The sequence below is a fragment of the Protopterus annectens genome, chromosome 10.part0 (genome assembly GCF_019279795.1).
Source record: "Protopterus annectens isolate FY-2018-M chromosome 10.part0, PAN1.0, whole genome shotgun sequence".
NCBI classification, from domain to species: domain Eukaryota; kingdom Metazoa; phylum Chordata; order Ceratodontiformes; family Protopteridae; genus Protopterus; species Protopterus annectens.
In genome coordinates, this window is record NC_056744.1 from 1,276,539,045 (window position 1) to 1,276,558,773 (window position 19,729).

At 43.8% G+C, this 19,729-nt stretch overlaps 1 protein-coding gene across 1 annotated transcript in view; it reads right to left on the bottom strand.

The window, feature by feature from the left end:
• Window positions 1-19,729, bottom strand: part of SPATA6 (spermatogenesis associated 6) — a 1,891,174-nt gene that overhangs the window by 1,343,184 nt on the left and 528,261 nt on the right. Inside the window, exon 6 of the mRNA XM_044085978.1 lies at window positions 10,419-10,499. Within this exon, the coding sequence (XP_043941913.1) occupies window positions 10,419-10,499 (81 nt within the window). The remainder of the gene's footprint in view (window positions 1-10,418; window positions 10,500-19,729) is intronic.

Genomic DNA, 19,729 nt, shown 5'->3' on the forward strand with positions numbered 1-19,729 from the left:
CAGCTGTCCGATTTCGATAGCTGCTGCCTCCCTTTGGTCGGGTGGAACATCTGGGAGGCTGTGAGATCTGGGAACTTTGTATAGGGGAATTGTATAACCTCTGGATATCACACGAAGCACCCAACGGTCTGTTGTGATGGACTCCCAAGAAGTTAGGTGCCTCGAAAAATGCCCCCCGACTGCCTCCAGAGACGGACAGCCGGGCAACCCTTCAGGGCTGCTGCGTGGGTCTATCAGAGAAAGGTTCTCTGGACCCAAAGTTGCCAGGAGCCCCCCTGCCTCTAGGACGGCGACCTCCCCGTCCTCCTCTGCCACGGAAGGACTGGTTATCCGGAGCCGGTTGGGACTGCTGCGATTTCCGGAACCACATCTTCTTCTGTCCCTTTTGGTTCTTCGAGAAGGACCTCTGGGGAGCTGAGAAGCGGACTCCGACGGCAGACAGCGTCTTCCCGTCCTTCTTGCTCTGGACTAATGTTTCGCGAACAGTTTTGCCAAACAAGGCAGAACCATCGAAGGGGGCATTCGCGAAGGTCGCCTTGAAGGGCTCTGAGAAATCACAGTGGCGGAGCCAGGCCTGCCGCCTCATGACTAGGCCTGCTCCGCTGGCTCTAGCGGCTCCCTCAGTAGCGTGAGAAAGCAGCCGCATAGATGTGTTAGAAACTGATCTAAGAGTGGCCATTCGGGTGGAGTATACCTGCTTATCCTCACTCGACATGGACTCTGGGGGAGATGCAGCGTATTCTTTAATCAGATCCCGCTGCATCCTGATAACATGTGCCATGTAGTTCAGCGCTCTCAAAGAGAAGGTTGCTGAACTGAAAACTCGCTTCCCAATGCAATCCATCGAGCGGGACTCCTTGCCCGGAGGATGCATAGAGGGACTCTCCTGGGCCAATTCCCTCTTAGTGACTGCAGCCATCATCATGGCATCTACTGGGGGGCCTTTAATCCAGTGAGTGCGGTCCGCCGGAGGGGAAAGGATACGGTCAGGACGCTTGGGTACAGGCTCAACGGTGTCCGGATCCTTCCACGCTCTGATGGATATAAGGTCCACCAGAGGATCGGCAGGAGGGGACACCCAAGAGGTAGATGGGCCCGCCTCGAATGCCTCCAAGAACACAGACTCGTCTGAGGAGGCCTTGGGGGCTGACCACCCTCCCCTGATCCTCAACATTTCCATAATGTCTCCAAATGAGACGTCGGTAACGGACTCGGGGGAGTCCATGTGCCTCCTTTTGCACTTACGCTTCCGAGGTACTTCTTCGGGGGGGCTGTCCGAGGAGTACTCTTCCGCAGCTGGATGTTCCAAGGGAACTACTTGGGACATCGAGGCGGGCTGTCCCTGGGACCGGCTGGTGGGGGCCTGGCCCAACTGCAACGGAGCGCGGGATGGAGCCGTGGCAGGGACCGGGGGTCCGGCAGCCCTCAACAGTGCCCTTTCCACTACGTCGAAGGCCGAGGGGGAGCCAGCTTCTCTAAGCCCCGAGAGCCGACCCCCACTCGGATCCGACGCACGGATCGGAGCCGGAGCCAAAACCGTCGGATCCGAGAGACTGGTGTGCTCCGACCTAGATGGAGCCGAAGACACACCAGCTCCCTCGGATCCGAGGCTCGGTCCTCGGTTCCGAGAGGTCGGGTCCGGCACCAAGCACTCAAGGGATGGGACGGATCCGAGGTGCGCCGACCTATCGGATCCGACCCACCCCCGGATCCAACTCTGCCCGGCGCCGACAGCTCCGAACCCATGGTGTGGGTCGGAGAAGGAGCCAAAGGGGCGAAAAAAGGGGTCGAAGCCCCTCCCGGATGGGGGGGGGCTAGGAGCACTCCCATTTGCATTTGGGCCTGGATGAATTTCCTCATCATCCGGTCCATATCTGCTTCACTCATAGAAAAGGTGGACCTAGTCGAGGCCACCGAAGCGGATCTGGAGAGCCGCCTTGGGGACCTCGCTGAAGGGCTAGCCTCCTCCTCCTCCTCGGGCCCAGGAGAGAACCGAGGGGAGTGGAGCCGAGGAGGAGGAAAGCTAGAAGGCACAGGAGAGGCCCGCTTGGATGGAGGAGCCGAACTAGAAGTTTCAGCTCTCCGTTTGTGGTGCCTCTCCCTGTGCCTCTCCTTCTTCTCTCGCTCCCTAGAAGACTCTCTCTCCTCCGGCATCTTAGAGGGAGGTTGAGTCCCAGCCGGTGGAGGAGAGCCCACAGCAACTGTTTGCTGTGTAGAAGGGGCAGAAGCCGAAGCGGTATCTGGAGGGAGAAGTCCCGCCAGAACCAGCTTCGACCTCCGCTCCCTCAAAGCTCGGGGGTTGAACCCTGCACAAATGGTACAACCAGAAGACAGGTGTTCAACCCCCAAGCATTTAACGCACCGAGTGTGGCCATCCGCTGGGGACAGCTTATGGCCACACTCGGTACATTTAGAGAATACTGCCTTATGGGCTTCAGACATGTTAAGCCCTAACAGGCCTAAAATACACACACACACACACACACACAAACTACGCAAAACCCGAGAAAAAATTAAAAGAATAGAGAGAGGAAAGCCTAACACAAACACCTCTAACTAATTAAATTAAAAAAGTTAAAGTTTTTCAAAATTTTCCTGTCAGAAAACTTATCTGCACTAGGAGCTCTAGGAATCCGTCGCAACTTGAAAGCGGCAAACGAAATCTGAGGTCAGTCAGGGATTGGCAAGGGGTTATGGGTAGAGGGAGGAGCTAGGAGCTCGGAGCCTAAGCTTTTGAAATGCCGGCTCGGATCCGATACCCACAGGTTGCAGACAAATGAAGTCTGCCTACTTCAGATTTTCCTGTTTCAGTCAGGCAGGGAAGAAGTGGTACCCTGAATTCCAGGGGATGGGAATGCTGGGTCCAGACCAACCGAAGATACCACTGTAGTTTCCTCATGTGTAGTCTTGCTAGGGGGAGCATGGGTATAGTGGCTGCCATGTAACCCAGAAGTCTCAGGTACTGCCCTGCTGTCAGTTCTGATGCTTGGAAGACGCCGAACAGGTGTTCTGTCAAGGACACCACCTTGTCTGGTGGCAGGAAGGCCTTCATGAGGTCTGTGCAAATCCTGCACCCCAGGAAAACAATGTCCTGTGTGGGCTCCAGATGGGATTTTGGGAAATTTATTTGAAATCCTAGAGACTGCAAGAGGGACAGAAGAACCTGAGTGTAAAGAATGAGGGTCTTCTGATTGTCTGCCTCAATTAGCAGGTCTACGTAAGGGAATATTTGGATACCCTTTGTCCTGCAATAAGCGATGACTGGAGCCAGACATTTTGTGAATACCCTGGGTGCCGTGGAAAGCCCGAAGGGCAAGGCACAGAATTGAAACTGGGATGAGCCTACCAAAACCTCAGTTACTTCCAGAATGTGGCCTTTATTGGGATGTGCAGATAAGCATCCTTTATATCTAGGGTTGCCATGAATCCTTGAGGCAGGAGCAGAAGGAGGAGGGTGGGGAGAGTGAGCATCCTGAAGGTAGCACCTTTAGGAAAGGGTTGAGACGCGAGAGATCTAGTATAGATCTCCATGGTCCATCTTTTCTGAAAACCAGAAAAATTCTGGAGTAAAATCCTCTCCCTTTTGTTTCCAGAGGCACTGGTTCTACGGTGCCTTGAGTCAGCAAAGCTTGCAGTACCGGTTGCAGGAGTAGCAGCTTACTGCTGGGTGGCCGTGGAATGCCCAATTTTACTGGGAGGGTGATCCAGGTCATGAAGTAATCGTTTTGGATGATTGAAAGAACCAATTTGTCTGAGGTAATGTGGGACCAAACAGGGAGACAGTGAGAGAGACGGGCAGAAAGGGGTAGGGGGTTAGGAGGGGTAGGTAATGAGGTTGGCAGGTAGTCAGACACTACCTGCCCTATCTTGAAAGGGAGATCTCTGGCTGGTGGCTGGAGAAGCTCTAGCCAGAGACCTGCTTTCTAGGAGGTCTCCTGAGCCTGGAGGGAGCCACAGGGTGAGAAGGTTTTCTAATTTTATTTATTTTATTTTTTTATTTTTACATTTGTTTAATTTTATTTATTTTATTTTTTTATTTTTACATTTGATTACTGGGAAAGTCTGACTGGACGGAATGTCCATTTTCAGCAGAGGCCCGGGGAGAAAAGCTCCACATAGAACAAAGTAAGAAAAGATGTTTAAAGTACAGATGAAAAAAGAAGGAAGATTATAAATAAAAAACAGCTGTACATAGAGTAAAGAGTTTGTAGGATTTTTAGTCTGGGGCAGAGCAAGAGCAGAGCCATTTAGTGGCAAGGTGGGTTTTTAGTGTTTGTTTAAATGTAGTTAATGTAGTGCTAGATGTGATGTTACTAGGTACAGAGTTCCAAGTCTTAGCAATATAATGAGAGTAGGTGGAGTCCCAGCACGATTGTGTGCTGTTGAAATTTGTATGAGGGGCTTATTGTTTAACCGCAGCATTCTGCCACAGGAATAGGACTCGAGCAAGTCTTGTAATGATGGAGTTTTGGCAGAATGATAGAAGCTTTTGTAAGCCATCTTAAGCTGAGACAAGTGTACGAGATGGGGAAGTTCTAACCAGCGTAGTTTCCTTAGGGCAGAGCAACGGTGTGATCTCATTGTAGAGTTTGCTGCATATCTAGCTATTTTATTGTAGCAGGCCTCCAGTTTTACCAGCTCAGTTTTCCTGAAGTTAATAAATATAGGTGATGCATATAAAAGAGTTGAGGTCAAATAGTTTGGGCAATAGCTATTTTTGTTCCTATATAGTGTACCTAGTTTTTTGTGCACTTACTTAACTGATTGAGAGATATGGATGTCAAGTCTCATGTTAGTGTCAATTTCGACCCCTAGCAATTTGGTATGTGGGGAGGGAGTGATAGTAGTATTATTTCTGGATACTATCTGAAAAAATTCTGTGTTTACAGTAGCTTTGTTAGGATGGAATAGCATGAGCTTTTGTCTTGTTGGGGTTTAATAATAAGCAGGAATTTGTTAGCCAGGACTCTATTTTGAGGAAGGATGACTGAGTGAGTACCTGCAGTTCAGGAAGGATAGTGGCAGCACACAATACTGTAGAGTCATCAGCATATTCAGTAATTGTAGCAGAGGAGGCCACAGTACAAGCTTGTTAGTAAATATGTAGAAAAGCAGGGGGCCAAGAACAGATCCTTGGGGAACAACTAGGGTGATTGGTAACAAAGGAGATGGACTTTGTTGCCAACGTACTGCTTGCTGTCTTCCAATTAAGTAACTCTGAAACCATGTAAGTGTAGAATGTGATAAAGCTACATCAGAGAATGCATGTAGAAGTTTGTTGTGATTCACCATATCAAAAGCTTTAGATAAGTCTAAAAAATGGAGGATACATGCTTGCCATTATTTCTATGGTTGTTAACTGTGTTTGTAAATGACAAAAGTGCAGTGGTGGTACTGTGGTGTGGTCGAAAGCCATGTTGAGTGCTGGATAACAACTTATTAGAATTTAAGTGATCCATGAGTTGTTTATGAATAATTTTTTCAAGTATTTTTGATAGAGGAGCTAGAACTGCAATAGGGCGATAGACAATTCAGTAGAATTTCCATCCTTGTGGATTGGGGTTATGTATGAAATCTTCCAAATGGTATGAACGTATTGTTCTAATATAGATCTGTTTATTAGAAAGGAGACAGGGTATGCCATTACTTCAGCAGATAGTTTGAGGAATTCAGGTGGTAAGTGATCTGCAGCTAGAGAAGTGGGTTTTAGTTTTCTAACAGTATGTAGTGATGCTGGTTGAAGAGAGAAGCTGTGCTTGTTTTGATGGGGTGTAGTTGTTTGTGATGTAATAGGAGGGCTGTGGCTATTAGAAAGTTGTAGAATAGTTTCTGTGAAATAGGTGTTAAACTCTGTTACTATACAGTCAGAACTATTTTTTGTAGTGGGGAGGGGGTGTACCAGCTTTACCAGGTCGTAGTATGTTGTTAATACCTGCCCAGAATTTTTGTGGGTTATTGTGGTGTTTAGTTTGTATATGAGAGTAATAATTTATTTTATCCTGTTTTATTTGTGTTTTTGCTTTGTTTCTCAGTTCACAGTAAGACTGCCTAGTAACTTGTGATTTAGTTTTTTGCCAATGTAGCCATGCTTTATCTCTTGCTTTTACTAGACACCTGGAGTTGTTACTTAACCATGGGGCACACTTTGATTTAACTCTAACAGTCCTGGGAGGGGCATGCTCATCTAGGGTAGATAGGAAGGTACTAGTGAAGTAATCAGTGGCTTCATCCAGGGGTAATAGTATAAGAGGGGACCAGTTGCAGTCTCTAAGTATATAAAGGAAAAGATCAAGGTTCATGTTTTTTTGTTCCTTATCTGCCGATATAGTGTCAATTTAGTAGGGAACAGCCGTAGTCTTAGTAGGTATGTTGGGAGATGGTCACTAAGGCTGTCAGCCTGAGTGAAGAGAGCAGTCAGGTCTGTTAGTAAATATCCAGTCTAGAATGGAGCATTTAGTTGATGTTTTGTCTATTCTGGTGGGTTTTTGTATGAGCTGGGTAAACTCATAAAGGTTTACATATTTAGTGGGATATGGGCCACTGCAGTTAGTCCAATCAATGTTCAGATCTCCTAATATAATTGTTTCCTGGGGTAGTTTATGAGAAATGTAATCTAGGATAGATATATTATCCCCTGGGGGAATATATATGCCAATTATATTAATATGTTTTTTAAAATTTATGGTAAGTTTGCAACATGGTATTTCAGCTTTACTGAGGCTTAGGGTGGTTAGATCAACAACTGTAAAAGATAAATCTGTTTTGTGGAATATAGCTACGCCTCCAGCTTTTTCAGCAGTCTATCCTGATGAATAATGCTATAACCAGGGGGGAGAATTTCATCATTTGTAATTTGAGGTTTCAACCAGGTTTCAGTAACCACTAATATGTCTGGTGTATATAGACTAATGCAGGTCATGGATTTTATTGGTAATGCTTCTAATATTCAAATGCAAAAAGAGTATATCACCTTTACATCTTTGGGGAATAATTGTTAGTGGAGTGTGGTTCATGATAGTGTTTATGTCTGAGTTTAGATTAGTGATAAGTCCTGGATTTGGGTGTATATCACCACTTAGTGTTAGTTTGTTGAACAGATATGGTGTGGTCTTTGTGATAGCAAGTATAAGTTTATTGAATTTCACAGATGGTTTTGAAATATTGGGGTGTTTAATAAAGGAGAATCGCATGTAATGTGTTGTTCTGGTGTTTATGAGTGAAGAAGATATTTTAATGTTCATACCTTGAAGTTTGGGTACATAAGGAGTAGAGGTGACACAATCTGGGAGTGGTGCATGAAGTCTGTTTTGGTAAGAAGTAATGTGAGCAAGGGATAATAGGGTTGTTATAAGAGTAATACAACTAAAATTTAGTATCTTGTTGTACATTAGGACTTGAGAGGGAGTGATACGTGAGTTTATGTTAGCCATTGTAAATAATATATGGCAGATTGTAAAGATTTTGGATATCTGTAGCTGTGCCTAAGTACAAACTAAGTTGTAATTTGGCAATTGTTCAAGAGAGAGTGAACTGCATTTTGGCAGGGTAGTTACTATGGAACTTAGAGATGGGCAAAACTAGCAGGTGTTTTAGTTCCTGCATTTCTTTGCCTTTTTGTTGTAGAGACTTGGAGAGGTCAACTACTTTGCTGCCAAACAAGGCAGAATGATCTAGAGGGGCATCAGCCAATTTAGCCCTGAAGTCGTCAGGGAGGGGCTGCAGACACAGCCAAGAGTATCTCCTTAAAGCAGAAGCTGATGCAGCTGACCTAGCTGAGGCTTCATCTGCATCATAGCTGCACCTTATGGAGTGTCTATTCACCTGGGAGGTTTGAGCTAGCAGGGAGGACAGTGATGCTTTGGCTGCACAGTCTGGGATGTCAGCCAATTCCTTAGTGGCCTTCTCCAGCAGGGCTAAGGAATACTTGGGCATGTGAGTCTGGTAATTTGTGGCCCTGAAAGACAGGGTAGCTGAAGTGTAGATTTTTTTCCCAAGACGTTCCATTGTCTTGCTGTCCTTGTCAGCTGGAAGAATGGTTGTGGTAGGAAGCAGCTTGGAAGCCCTACCAGTGGAAATGGAGATAGTGGATGGGTCAGCTGGAGGGCACTTAAGGAGAATTTTTTCTGATTCTGGGACCTTGTACAATCTGTCAGGCTAGCAAAGGGCTGGAGATTGGGTGTCAGGGTTAAGGGATGCTGAGGAAAAGGCATCCAGAAAAGCTGTCAGAATAGGAGGGATAGCAGGAGGACTGGGAGAGTCCATCTGTATGAGGTGATAGAACCTCTTCTGCATCTCAGTCATGTCAGTGAATTCCCACTTAAAGTGATCTTTCATGTTACAGATAGCTTCCCCAAAGGTTAAATCCTCTACTGGGGAGTCAGGCTCAATAGACTCTTCTTCTGGTGATCCATACCCAGGGGAGAGAAGATCTGTGAGGAAGAGGAGAGGGAGTCCTCTGAGGAGTCTATGGCTGAAAGCTTGCCAATCGGGCATGCTTTCAGGCAGCTGAGAGAGATGCTTTGTGTTTTGTTTCTTCTTGAGAGGCCTAGCTGGTGTCCGGCTAGGAGAAGGCCTCGAGTCAGACGAAGGGATGGGATCAGTGGAATCCGACGGGCCAACAGAGAGCGCTGGTTTCCCCCTGGCAACTGAGGCAGACATCTGTAAAACCTCTACAGACATGTCGTCCACTTGGGATTGTGCGGCTTCCTCATAGGTACCTGCTTTACCCTGCCTGGTGGAAGCCGATTCCTCTGCCAGGCCAATGTCAGCCACAGGCTGAAGTATGGGCAATAGAGGCACAGCAGAAGAGCTAGGCCGCATGGCTTTGGCCCTCTTCTTACGCAATTCTGATGGGGTGTTGAACGCACTTTCCATCCCTAATGCAAGCTGCTTTAACCGCTAGTTCTCTAGATAAAGGTTCAGAGCAGGCAAACAGTGATATAAGGCCTTAGGGACAAATGCCTGACAAATAGGGCAGTTCTTGTGGTCGTGTTCCGTACCCAAACAAAACAGGTACTGATCGTGGGTGTCTTTGTGGGGGATCTGCCGGTCACACTTACACTTGCCGTTCTGGATGACATGAACAGACTATAGATAAAAAGAGAAGGACTGAAAGGTTCCCCAACAGGGTAGTTATCTGATTATTTCTAATCTGACGTCAGCGAGTAGCAAGAACACCTGGCGTACGACTGGCGGCTGAAGAGTTCTGAGGGCTGGTGCATGCAGCCATCACTTTTATGGCCCACATTCCCACAGCCATATCAGGTGCCCGTCGCACCTTGAGGGACTGAAAAACTTTGGAATACTGGCCGGACGTACGCAAAAGGAAGAAGGGTAGACCCACATGTAGAATACTGTCACACTGGAAGAGAAGGACATCAGGCTATCAGATGTTTAGGTATATGAGTACAAAGGATTAGCCTACATAAAATCACTTTAGCTAGCAGATCTAGGAGAATCTGTCTCTGTTACCCTCCCTGGGGTAGGAATAAAGAGGCATTGTTGATGTTTCAAGTAGTTTATTCAGTAAAGTAGGTACATGGATGAGTGTTCTTGTTCTAATGTTATTACTACAGGGAGGGTAACAGAGAGGGAGTCTTACAGCTCTGTCTTGTGTTAGTATTAGGAGGTGTTGCTGAATTATGGACATTATCATTCACCCCTAGGAGCCCAGCAGTCAGTTTGCCCCAAATCCTTTTCTGCAATTCTTCAATGCAATCACTCTCAGTTGTGAAATAGGTTCCGAGTGCACTTGTGTTTCACAAAAAGATGAAAGCAAAAACGCACTTAGTCAGTACTACAGGGTTAGACTACAGGTTCAAGCCTTGAGAAAATGCCTTATTTTCTAAATCTCCCAGTACTCAAGGCTAGTTTTAATCCTCAATTCATAATGTTTGTCATTGTAATTTGCAAGTAATAAAGCACTGAAACTGAAAAATAAGTAAAACAAGGTAACTTTAGTAATATATACATTTAAGAATTCTTCTTCTTCTTCTTTTGGCTTTTCACGGTTAGGGGTTGCCACAGAGGATCACCTGTCGGCTCATGAATGGCAGTGGTGTTTTACAGTGTCGAGTTGCCAGCCCGCCACCCGACCTTCCACAAAAGGCACACACACACGCACGTAGTCACGCCTAGGGCCAATTTAGAGTGTCCAATCCACCTATGTGGATTCACATGTCTTTGGGATGTGGGAGGAAACCGGAGCACCCGGAGGTAACCCACGTGACTACAGGGAGGACATGCAGACTCTGCACAGAAGGCACCCCAGCCAAGGATCAAACCGGAGAACCTCTTGCTGTGAGGTGGCAACACTAATTGCTACACCACCGCGGCCGCCCCAATATATACATTTAACTTGTTTAAATGTAAATGTAAAATTGCTATAGAATATGTTATCATATACAAATCACACTCACCTCAATATTTTTCTCAGTTTCGTACGAGGGACATTCTGTAATGACAGAGACAGTGGAAAATTCAAGTTTTGGTGCAATTCCCTGAAGAAGAAAATAAGGAATTACATGTGAATACACTGCTCACAAAAATGAAAGCAACCTCTATATCATGGTCACGTGAATCAGCAAGATTGTTCTTAACAATCAAGGATTTCAAAAGACACATAAGCAATTAACTTGGTAGAAAATGTAACCAGTCCCTATCTTCTTGCTGTTTCCGAGTACATCTCATAGCTTGAGTTTTGTAAACACTGCAACAAATAAGCATACACTGGGATACAATGAAAAAAGTATAAGCATTTGTACAATCCTAATTATTTAAAAAGGATATCAGTTATTATTCAATTTTACTTGGTGTCATAATGAAAGACAGCAATAAAGGAAATATGTATAAAACTTATATATTACTTAGTAACTATCAAAACATATGCCAGGGGGTTTTGCCAAGACTGCTAAAACAGCATGATCACATGAAGGACCTATACACCTGACCATGAAATTCACGTCCTAAGACATGACTTTCCAAAGCACTTGTTAATCACCATGTATTGGGCCTCGGTTTTGCTCTGCACAATCTCATGGCATACAAAAATGCTAGAGATATGAACCGTGACCATCAAATACTTGAACCCCAAACTAAACAAGTATCAGAGATAGGTCAAAAACACCTCCAGGGTAAACAGATGAGGGAGTATGAGATATCACTCTACTCAAATGTAGGCCCTTTTCTACTTAGTATATTATTTCTGACTGGAGGAAGGCTTTCCAATGGCCTTAATCATTTCAAACTCTGGAAGGAAGGTACCAAGGGAGTACTGGATCTAAATCAGGAACCATTCCCTGAGACATAGTGGGCTCTAAGGTGTAACTTTGTGGCCTGTACTCAAAAGATTTTCTGCAATGCAAGGGACCGGAAAGTATGACACCAAGTCTCTCAGCTAAGATAGACGCCCCTTCCTTTGTCAGGAAAAATAGGCACAAACCTTAATTTTCCAGGTTAGACTGAACGATCAGCTAACCTTACCTCAAAAGCTCACGGGATGTATAAATGCTTTGACCGCAACTACTGCAAATGTATGAATGCTAATAAAATGGAAAAAAATTCTTAGGAAGTATAAGATTAAGACTGAAAGCTTCTGTTTATGCAGCTTGCTGTACACAGTCCAAAGCATTTTACACTGGTAGAACTATGAGTGAGTGGTATTATAGAATTTATGAACATATATATGCAGCTGAAAATTTATGACTCTGCCAATGCACTCTCAAAGCAAGCAAATTTGTGTGCAATAACAAGTTTCTTATTTTCGGTGATTGATGAAGTTAAAAACTTTTCTATCAGGTTTAGCACTGAAGAAGAATTCGTCTGGAGGGAATATTTATGGCAATTAGGACTGGATAATTGGTAATAGATTGATATTTATAAGAAAGAAAACTTTAAAGTATATTTTATAAAAAAATAAGACCTTCATCACATGACCAGTCAGAGGGCATCAAGGATGACCTGCCTAAGCTAGGCTTTGGTGCAGGAGATCCTTAAGTATGCCATCCCATGCAGGTCATCCCTTAGCCACAGCATCAGCGCAGTCAACACTGCTGTGAGACATATAAAAGCCCACCCTAACACAGTATGGATCATGCCCAGCTCTTCTTTTAGTCTCAGAATCAAGAATGGCTGGAAGCTTTACCAGCACATGATCAATTACAGAAGACTGAAAAATGAACAGGTAAGAAAGTTGGATTCCTACTGAAATGTCCATACTCAAAATGCCAAAAAGCCAAAAAAAGACGAAAAAAACTGATAATTCTTACAAAACAACTGCACTAAAGCCTACCCCAAATCTACATGTCCTATTCCGGCAACAAATACTGAAAAAAAGTAAAGAAAACAAAAACTTACAAAAAAAAATAAATAAATAAACAAAATTCCTCTAAATTGTCAAAACTACACTCTATCTTTCAGATTAAAACTGTTAACCATATTGAAAAACACATTTTATATACAACCTATCCATTACTGGCATACTCCATCCAGCTTTTAAACGCTCCATCATCACCCTTATCCCCAAAGTACCCACCTAGTGACCCATAAAGACTTGCAGCCTATCTCCACTCTCTGTCCTCTCTCTAAAACATTTGAAAATCTTCTTTACAAAGAACTACTTAATCACATAAATAGTTATGGTCTTTCCCTTTTAATTTAAATCTTTTGGGTTTCTAACACCATGATGGGAATGGACCCCATTCCTAAGTCAAAATAGGATTAAAGTTCATGAAATTAGTATTGCTTCAATCTTTGATGTCAGCCAGAAGTGCTCTTTGCACTACTCGCAATGAGCCCAGTAATGACTTCTGCAATTCATACGGAACATGTATTATCAACATATCTAAATACAATTGTAGATTCTTATTTTATAAAACTTGTTGCTCCTACTACTGTTCCTACTACTGTTGGAACTGTCTGGATATCCTTCTTAAACATTCCTCTCATTTCTGCCTGCAAATCCTAATACTTCATGACTTTATGTCTCTCTGTATGCAAGACACTGTAGTCACTGGGTGTAGCGATTTCAATGATCAATGCTACTTTTGTCTTCTTTTCACGGACCGCTATATCTGGTTTCCTCGCATCTGCCTTTTGAACTGTTGGTAATGGGTGATCCCATGTGATATAAACGTCATCATTTTCTATGAGGCTTTGTGGCTCATGTTTCCAGTGTTTTTCAGCCACTTCAATACCATAATGTTTGCACAATCCCCAGTGCAACAGTCTTGCCAAATTACTATTCATTTCAATATATAGTCCTTCTGCCATTAATATGTCACAACCAGCAACAAGGTGTGTGACTGTTTCCAATTCTCTTTTACAAAACCTAAATTTGTCTGTTTCTCCCACATGTTCAATGGACTTTGTAAACCAACGTGTACACAGCCTACTACCTTGCGCTGCTGATATTAACCTTTCATCTTCTCTCCTTAACCATTCCTGCGCTCGATCCTGATCAACATGAGGTTCTTCCAGGAATTTTCTATACTTGCAACTATATTTATGCATTTTCCACATTTCTTGCCTTCTCATCTGATCCTTCACCTTACATTCTCTCTTTTGTTTTTTGGCACATTCAGTTGCTGCCTGATTTTTATCTACTACTGGTCTGACTTCCATTCCTGCTTGACGCTGATATACTTCTCCAAGACTAAGCAGGAACGTCATCTTAGATTTATTGTCCTCATTGGGCTACTGTTGGCCGAAGGAGAAGAGGAGGGCGAAGGCGTGCCCGAAGGCAGGAAGATAGGAGGAAGGTTAGGAGTGTAGCAGTGAGGGTAGGAACTTTGAATGTTGGCAGTATGACTGGTATAGGAAGAGAGCTAGCTGATATGATGGAGAGAAGGAAGGTTGATATATTGTGTGTGCAAGAGACCAGATGGAAGGGAAGTAAGGCCAGGTGTTTAGGAAACGGGTTCAAATTGTTTTATCATGGTGTGGATGGCAGGAGAAATGGGGTAGGGGTTATACTAAAGGAACAATATGCCAAGAGTGTTTTAGATGTGAAGAGAGTGTCTGACCGAGTGATGTTTATGAAGCTCGAAATTGATGGTGTAATGATGAATGTTGTTAGTGCATATGCTCCTCAAGTTGGGTGTGCGATGGAAGAGAAAGAGAAATTTTGGAGTGAGTTGGATGAAGTTGTGGTGAGTGTACCCAAGGGTGAGAGACTAGTGATTGGAGTGGACTTTAATGGGCATGTTGGTGAAGTGAACAGAGGGGATGAGGAAGTGATGGGTAGGTATGGTGTTAAGGAGAGGAATGCAGGAGGTCAGATGATTGTGGATTTTGCGAAAAGGATGGACATGGCTGTGGTGAATACGTATTTTAAGAAGAGGGTGGAGCATAGGGTGACGTACAAGAGTGGAGGAAGATGCTCACAAGTTGATTATATACTATGTAGGAGGGCCAGTCTTAAGGAGATTGGAGACTGTAAAGTGGTGGCAGGGGAAAGTGTAGTTAAGCAGCATAGATTGGTGGTATGTAGAATGACGTTGGTGATCAAGAAGAGGAGGAGGAATGTGAAAGCTGTGCCAAGGATTAAATGGTGGAAGTTAAAAAAGGGTGATTGTGAAGTGGAGTTTAGGGAAGAGTTAAGACAGGCACTGGGAGGCAGTTGAGAGTTACCGAATAGCTGGGTAACTACAGCAGAACTAGTAAGGGTGACTGCTAGAAAGGTGCTTGGTGTGACATCTGGACAGAGGAAGGAGGACAAGGAGACCTGGTGGTGGAATGAGGAAGTACAGGAGAGTATAGAGAGGAAGAGGCTGGCGAAGAAGAAGTGGGATTGTCAAAGAGATGAAGAAAGTAGACATGAGTATAAGGAGATGAGGCGCATGGCAAAGAGAGAGGTGGCAAAAGCTAAGGATAGGGCATATGGAGAGTTGTACGAGAGATTGGACACTAAAGAGGGAGAAAAGGACCTGTACCGATTAGCTAGACAGAGGGACAGAGCTGGGAAAGATGTGCAGCATGTAAGGGTGATAAAGGATAGTGAGGGAAAGGTACTCACAAGAGAGGAGAGTGTGTTGAGTAGATGGAAAGAGTATTTTGAGAGGCTGATGAATGAAGAGAATGAGAGAGAGAGAAGGTTGGATGATGTGGGGATAGTGAATCAGGAAGTGAAACAGATTAGCAAGGAGGAAGTAAGGGCAGCTATGAAGAGGATGAAGAATGGAAAGGCTGTTGGCCCAGATGACATACCAATGGAAGCATGGAGGTGCTTAGGAGAAATGGCAGTGGAATTTCTAACTAGATTGTTTAATGAAATTTTGGAAAGTCAGAGGATGCCTGAGGAGTGGAGAAAAAGTGTTTTGGTGCCTATCTTTAAGAATAAGGGTGATGTGCAGAGCTGCAGTAACTACAGAGGGATAAAACTGATTAGTCACAGCTTGAAGTTATGGGAAAGAGTAGTGGAAGCAAGGTTAAGAAGGGAGGTGATGATTAGTGATCAGCAGTATGGTTTCATGCCAGGAAAGAGCACTACAGATGCAATGTTTGCTCTGAGAGTGTTGATGGAGAAATACAGAGAAGGTCAGAAGGAGTTGCACTGTGTCTTTGTAGACTTGGAGAAAGCATATGACAGGGTGCCTAGAGAAGAGTTGTGGTATTGTATGAGGAAGTCGGGAGTGGCAGAGAAGTACGTAAGAGTGGTACAGGATATGTACGAGGGTAGTGTGACAGTGGTGAGGACTGCAGTGGGAGTGACAGATCCGTTTAAGGTGGAGGTGGGATTACATCAAGGATCAGCTCTGAGTCCTTTCTTATTTGCAGTGGTGATGGACAGGTTGACAGATGAGATCAGACAGGAGGCCCGTGGACTATGATGTTTGCAGATGACATTGTGATCTGTAGTGAGAGTAGGAATCAGGTTGAGGAGACTCTGGAGAGGTGGAGATATGCTCTAGAGAGCAGAGGAATGAGGGTCAGCAGGGCTAAGACAGAATATATGTGTGTAAATGAGAGGGAGGGTAGAGGAATGGTGAGGATGCAGGGAGTAGAGTTGGTAAAGGTGGACGAGTTTAAGTACTTGGGATCAACAGTTCAGAGTAATGGTGAATGTGGAAGAGAGGTGAAGAAGAGAGTACAGGCAGGGTGGAATGGGTGGAGAAGAGTGTCAGGAGTGATTTGTGACAGACGGGTATCCGTAAGAGTGAAAGGGAAGGTCTACAAGAGTGTAGTGAGACCAGCTATGTTATATGGGTTGGAGACAGTGGCATTGACAGAAAGGCAGGAGTCAGAGCTGGATGTGGCAGAGTTAAAGATGTTAAGATTTGCAATCGGTGTGACTAGGATGGATAGGATTAGGAATCGGTATATTAGAGGGTCAGCTCATGTTGGACAGTTTGGAGACAAAGCAAGAGAGACGAGATTGCGTTGGTTTGGACATGTGCTGAGGAGGGATGATGGGTATATTGGGAAAAAGATGCTAAGGATGGAGCTGCCAGGTAAGAGGAATAGAGGAAGGCCTAAGATAAGGTTTATGGACGTGGTGAGAGAGGACATGCAGGCGGTTGGTGTGACAGAGCAAGATGCAGAGGATAGGAAGAAATGGAAAGAGATGATCCGCTGTGGCGACCCCTAACGGGAAAAGCCGAAAGAGAATGATGATGTTTCAAAACTTTCACTATGTTTGGGTCTTGTGAGGTCAGCAGATATGTGTGCAGTCCCACAACTGCAGATCTATGCATGTAGTCAATTTCAAGGAGGCCCATACCTCCTTCAGAATGGGGAATATATAATCTTGGTATGCACTGATGTTTATAAATCATTTGTTGAGCATGAAGCATCCTTCTTGTTTTCCTAGCTAATCTATCCAACACCTTTTGGGACCAGTCAATCACTCCAAAACTGTAGGTCAGGACAGAAGAGCAAATTGGTTTATAGCTTGAATTTTGCTCCTAGATATCAACACTGTTTTCAGAATTAATTTAAATCTTCTAACATATACAAGTCTTATTCACATTTGTTCATGTTTTATTGTTGATCCTTCATCAGTTCCCAAATATTTACAAACTCCTCTTGCACAAGTTCTTTTATATCACATGCTTGTCCCAAACTGATGTTTTCTTGGTACTGCAACTTTCTTGCTATAAAGATTGCTTTTGCACATTTATCAAGACCAAATGACATTCTTATATCATCTGAAACAGTTTTGACTACTTGCAGTTGTACTTTCAGTTCTTCATCTGATGAGCTATACAGTTTTAAATCATCGACAAAGAGAAGATGAGAAGCCTTTACACTTTGTTGTTTTCTAGGAGCCAAATTACAGCCATGGCCTAATCTATTAAGTAGACAGCTTAGTGGATTACGGGCAAAACAGAATAGCAGCAGTGACAAAGAGTCACCCTGGAATATCCCCCTTTGAATTTTTATCCCTGGAATAATAATTTGTCCTTTATTATGGCTTAATTGTGAAGTAGTCTGTTTCATGGCCACTGTTATGTAATCAATCAGTGTAGGGTGTATCTTACATTTTTAAACTCTGTTTTATCCATGAATGTGGGATACTGTCAAATGCTTTTTTGCAGTCAGTCCATGACATACTTAGACTCTTCCCCTTTTTACAGTTCTCCATTATGACTGTATTTAGCAGCAAATTATCCTTTGTTCCATATGATTTTCTTTTATTACCTTTTGTTCTACTACCATGATAAAATTTTCTTCTAAATGACTATAAACTCTGTCGGCAACAATTCCAGTGTATACTTTATACATCATCAGAAGGCAAGTTATTGCATCTGTAGGAGATCATTTTTACGGTAGCTTGCAGGTTCACCCTTAAGTAAGAGCATTTTTCCTGTTGTTAGCCAGGTTGGTGTCTGTTCGGGGTGCTCATATAAATAGTTCTTACTCATGGCTAAATCTTTGCTCAAAGGTGTTAACACTTTTAACCAGAAGTTAGGTACTGCATCTGGGATGGGAGTTTTCTAATTAGAGGCTTTTCTTAACTTTGTTTTAATCTCTCTGGCTGTTACTTCATCCCATTTCATATCCTGCACTTTTGAACTTCTTTTTCTTTCTCTTACTTCTATCCATTTAGCATCTTTGTTATGTTCCACAAGATTTTCATAAATACTTCTCCAAAATGTATGTATTTACTTATCTGACATTTGTTGACTGGGATAATCCGACTGAGCAATTGCCCTTTTTCAGTTAAGGCCTGGGGAGAAAAACTCCAAACAACAAACTATGACATTGAATTAAAATACAAAAAATACAAAAACTCAAAATACAAACTATAAGTAATTAAAAACAATCGTGTAACAAATATAAAGATATATAAATATAAAGAAGGCTCTGTCCTCCATTGAGGCAGAAAAGGTGGCAAATGCTTTGTTAGAGATTTTCAGCAGGGTAGCTTTCCCAAAAGAAATATTGACTGACAGAGGTGTCAATTTCATGCCAGACCTGGTGGCTTGAAGCACTTAAAGACCACCCCCTACCATCCCCAGACTAATAGTCTTGTTGAAAGGTTAAACTCTACACTGAAGTTCATGCTATGGGCATTTACACACCAGTTTAAGAGGGACTGGAACAAATATCTGCCCCATCTATTTGCTTACAGACAGGTGCCCCAGGAATCCACAGGTTTTTCACCCTTTGAATTGCTGTATGGGCATAGGGTGAGGAGACCTCTAGATTTGATTTGAGATGAATGGGAGGATGAGTGTGAATCCCACAAGGAGTCTGTTATGGCATATGTTATAAACCTTAAGACAAGGCTCAGGAAACTCATGGACTTGGCCCAGGAGAACATGGCAGAAGTCCAACAGCAGAAAAAGGTCTGGTCTGACAGGAATGATCGAGCTAGAGAGTATGCTCTAGGGCAGCAGGTAATGGTTCTCATTCCCATCAGACACAACAAGCTGCAGGCAGCTTCGGAGGGACCTTACAAGGTGGTAAGTATGGTAAGTGATGTTAACTACATGGTAGAACTGCTAGGCATGAGGCAGGGGCACAAAATGTACCATGTTAACATGAGGAAGCCTTACCATGATAGGGAGGCCCTTGTGCTAAATATTTGCAAGGGACTGCAGGAGGAGTCTGAGTGGGATCTTGTGACTAATCTCCTCAATGAGGCTCGGACGGACACCTCAATGTCCCAGCAGCTCTCCCCTACACAGTTTGAGAAATCTGAGTAGTGTTACAGGAGTTTGGGGACATGTTCACCGGGAAACCAGGATGCTTGTCTGCCCTTGAATCCTCCTTTGGCTTCTCATTTTGAGGTCAAACAATTTCTTAAAGGCATCCTACATATTAGGCCTCTGAAGAAACCTATTCTTCCTCATTGGGACCTTATAATTGAGTCAGGTTCTTTTTGAGCATGCAGATTATGCTTCTTTGCAACAATGTACCTGGAAGATTGTTTTGTTGCTGGCTCGCTCTTACTTCTGCTTGGAGGGTTTCTGAGCTTCAGGCCCTTATGACCATTCCTCCTTTTTTGGTATTTCACAGGGACAAAATGTCCATTTGTACTAATCCTTCTTTTATGCTCAAGGTAGTAAATAAGTTGTTTTTGAATCAGTTGGTACAACTCCCTTCTTTTTTCCCCTTCTCCTCAGTCTGCTAGTGAGAGGATCCTGCATACATTATATTTGCACAGGCAGCTCAGGTACTATCTGTCTAAAGCTTTTTTTTCCCTTTCATCCCAGGACACTGGGTTTGGCTGTTTGTTTAGGCAAACCATCCTCTCCTGGTTATCTAAGGCTATTTCCTTTTGTTA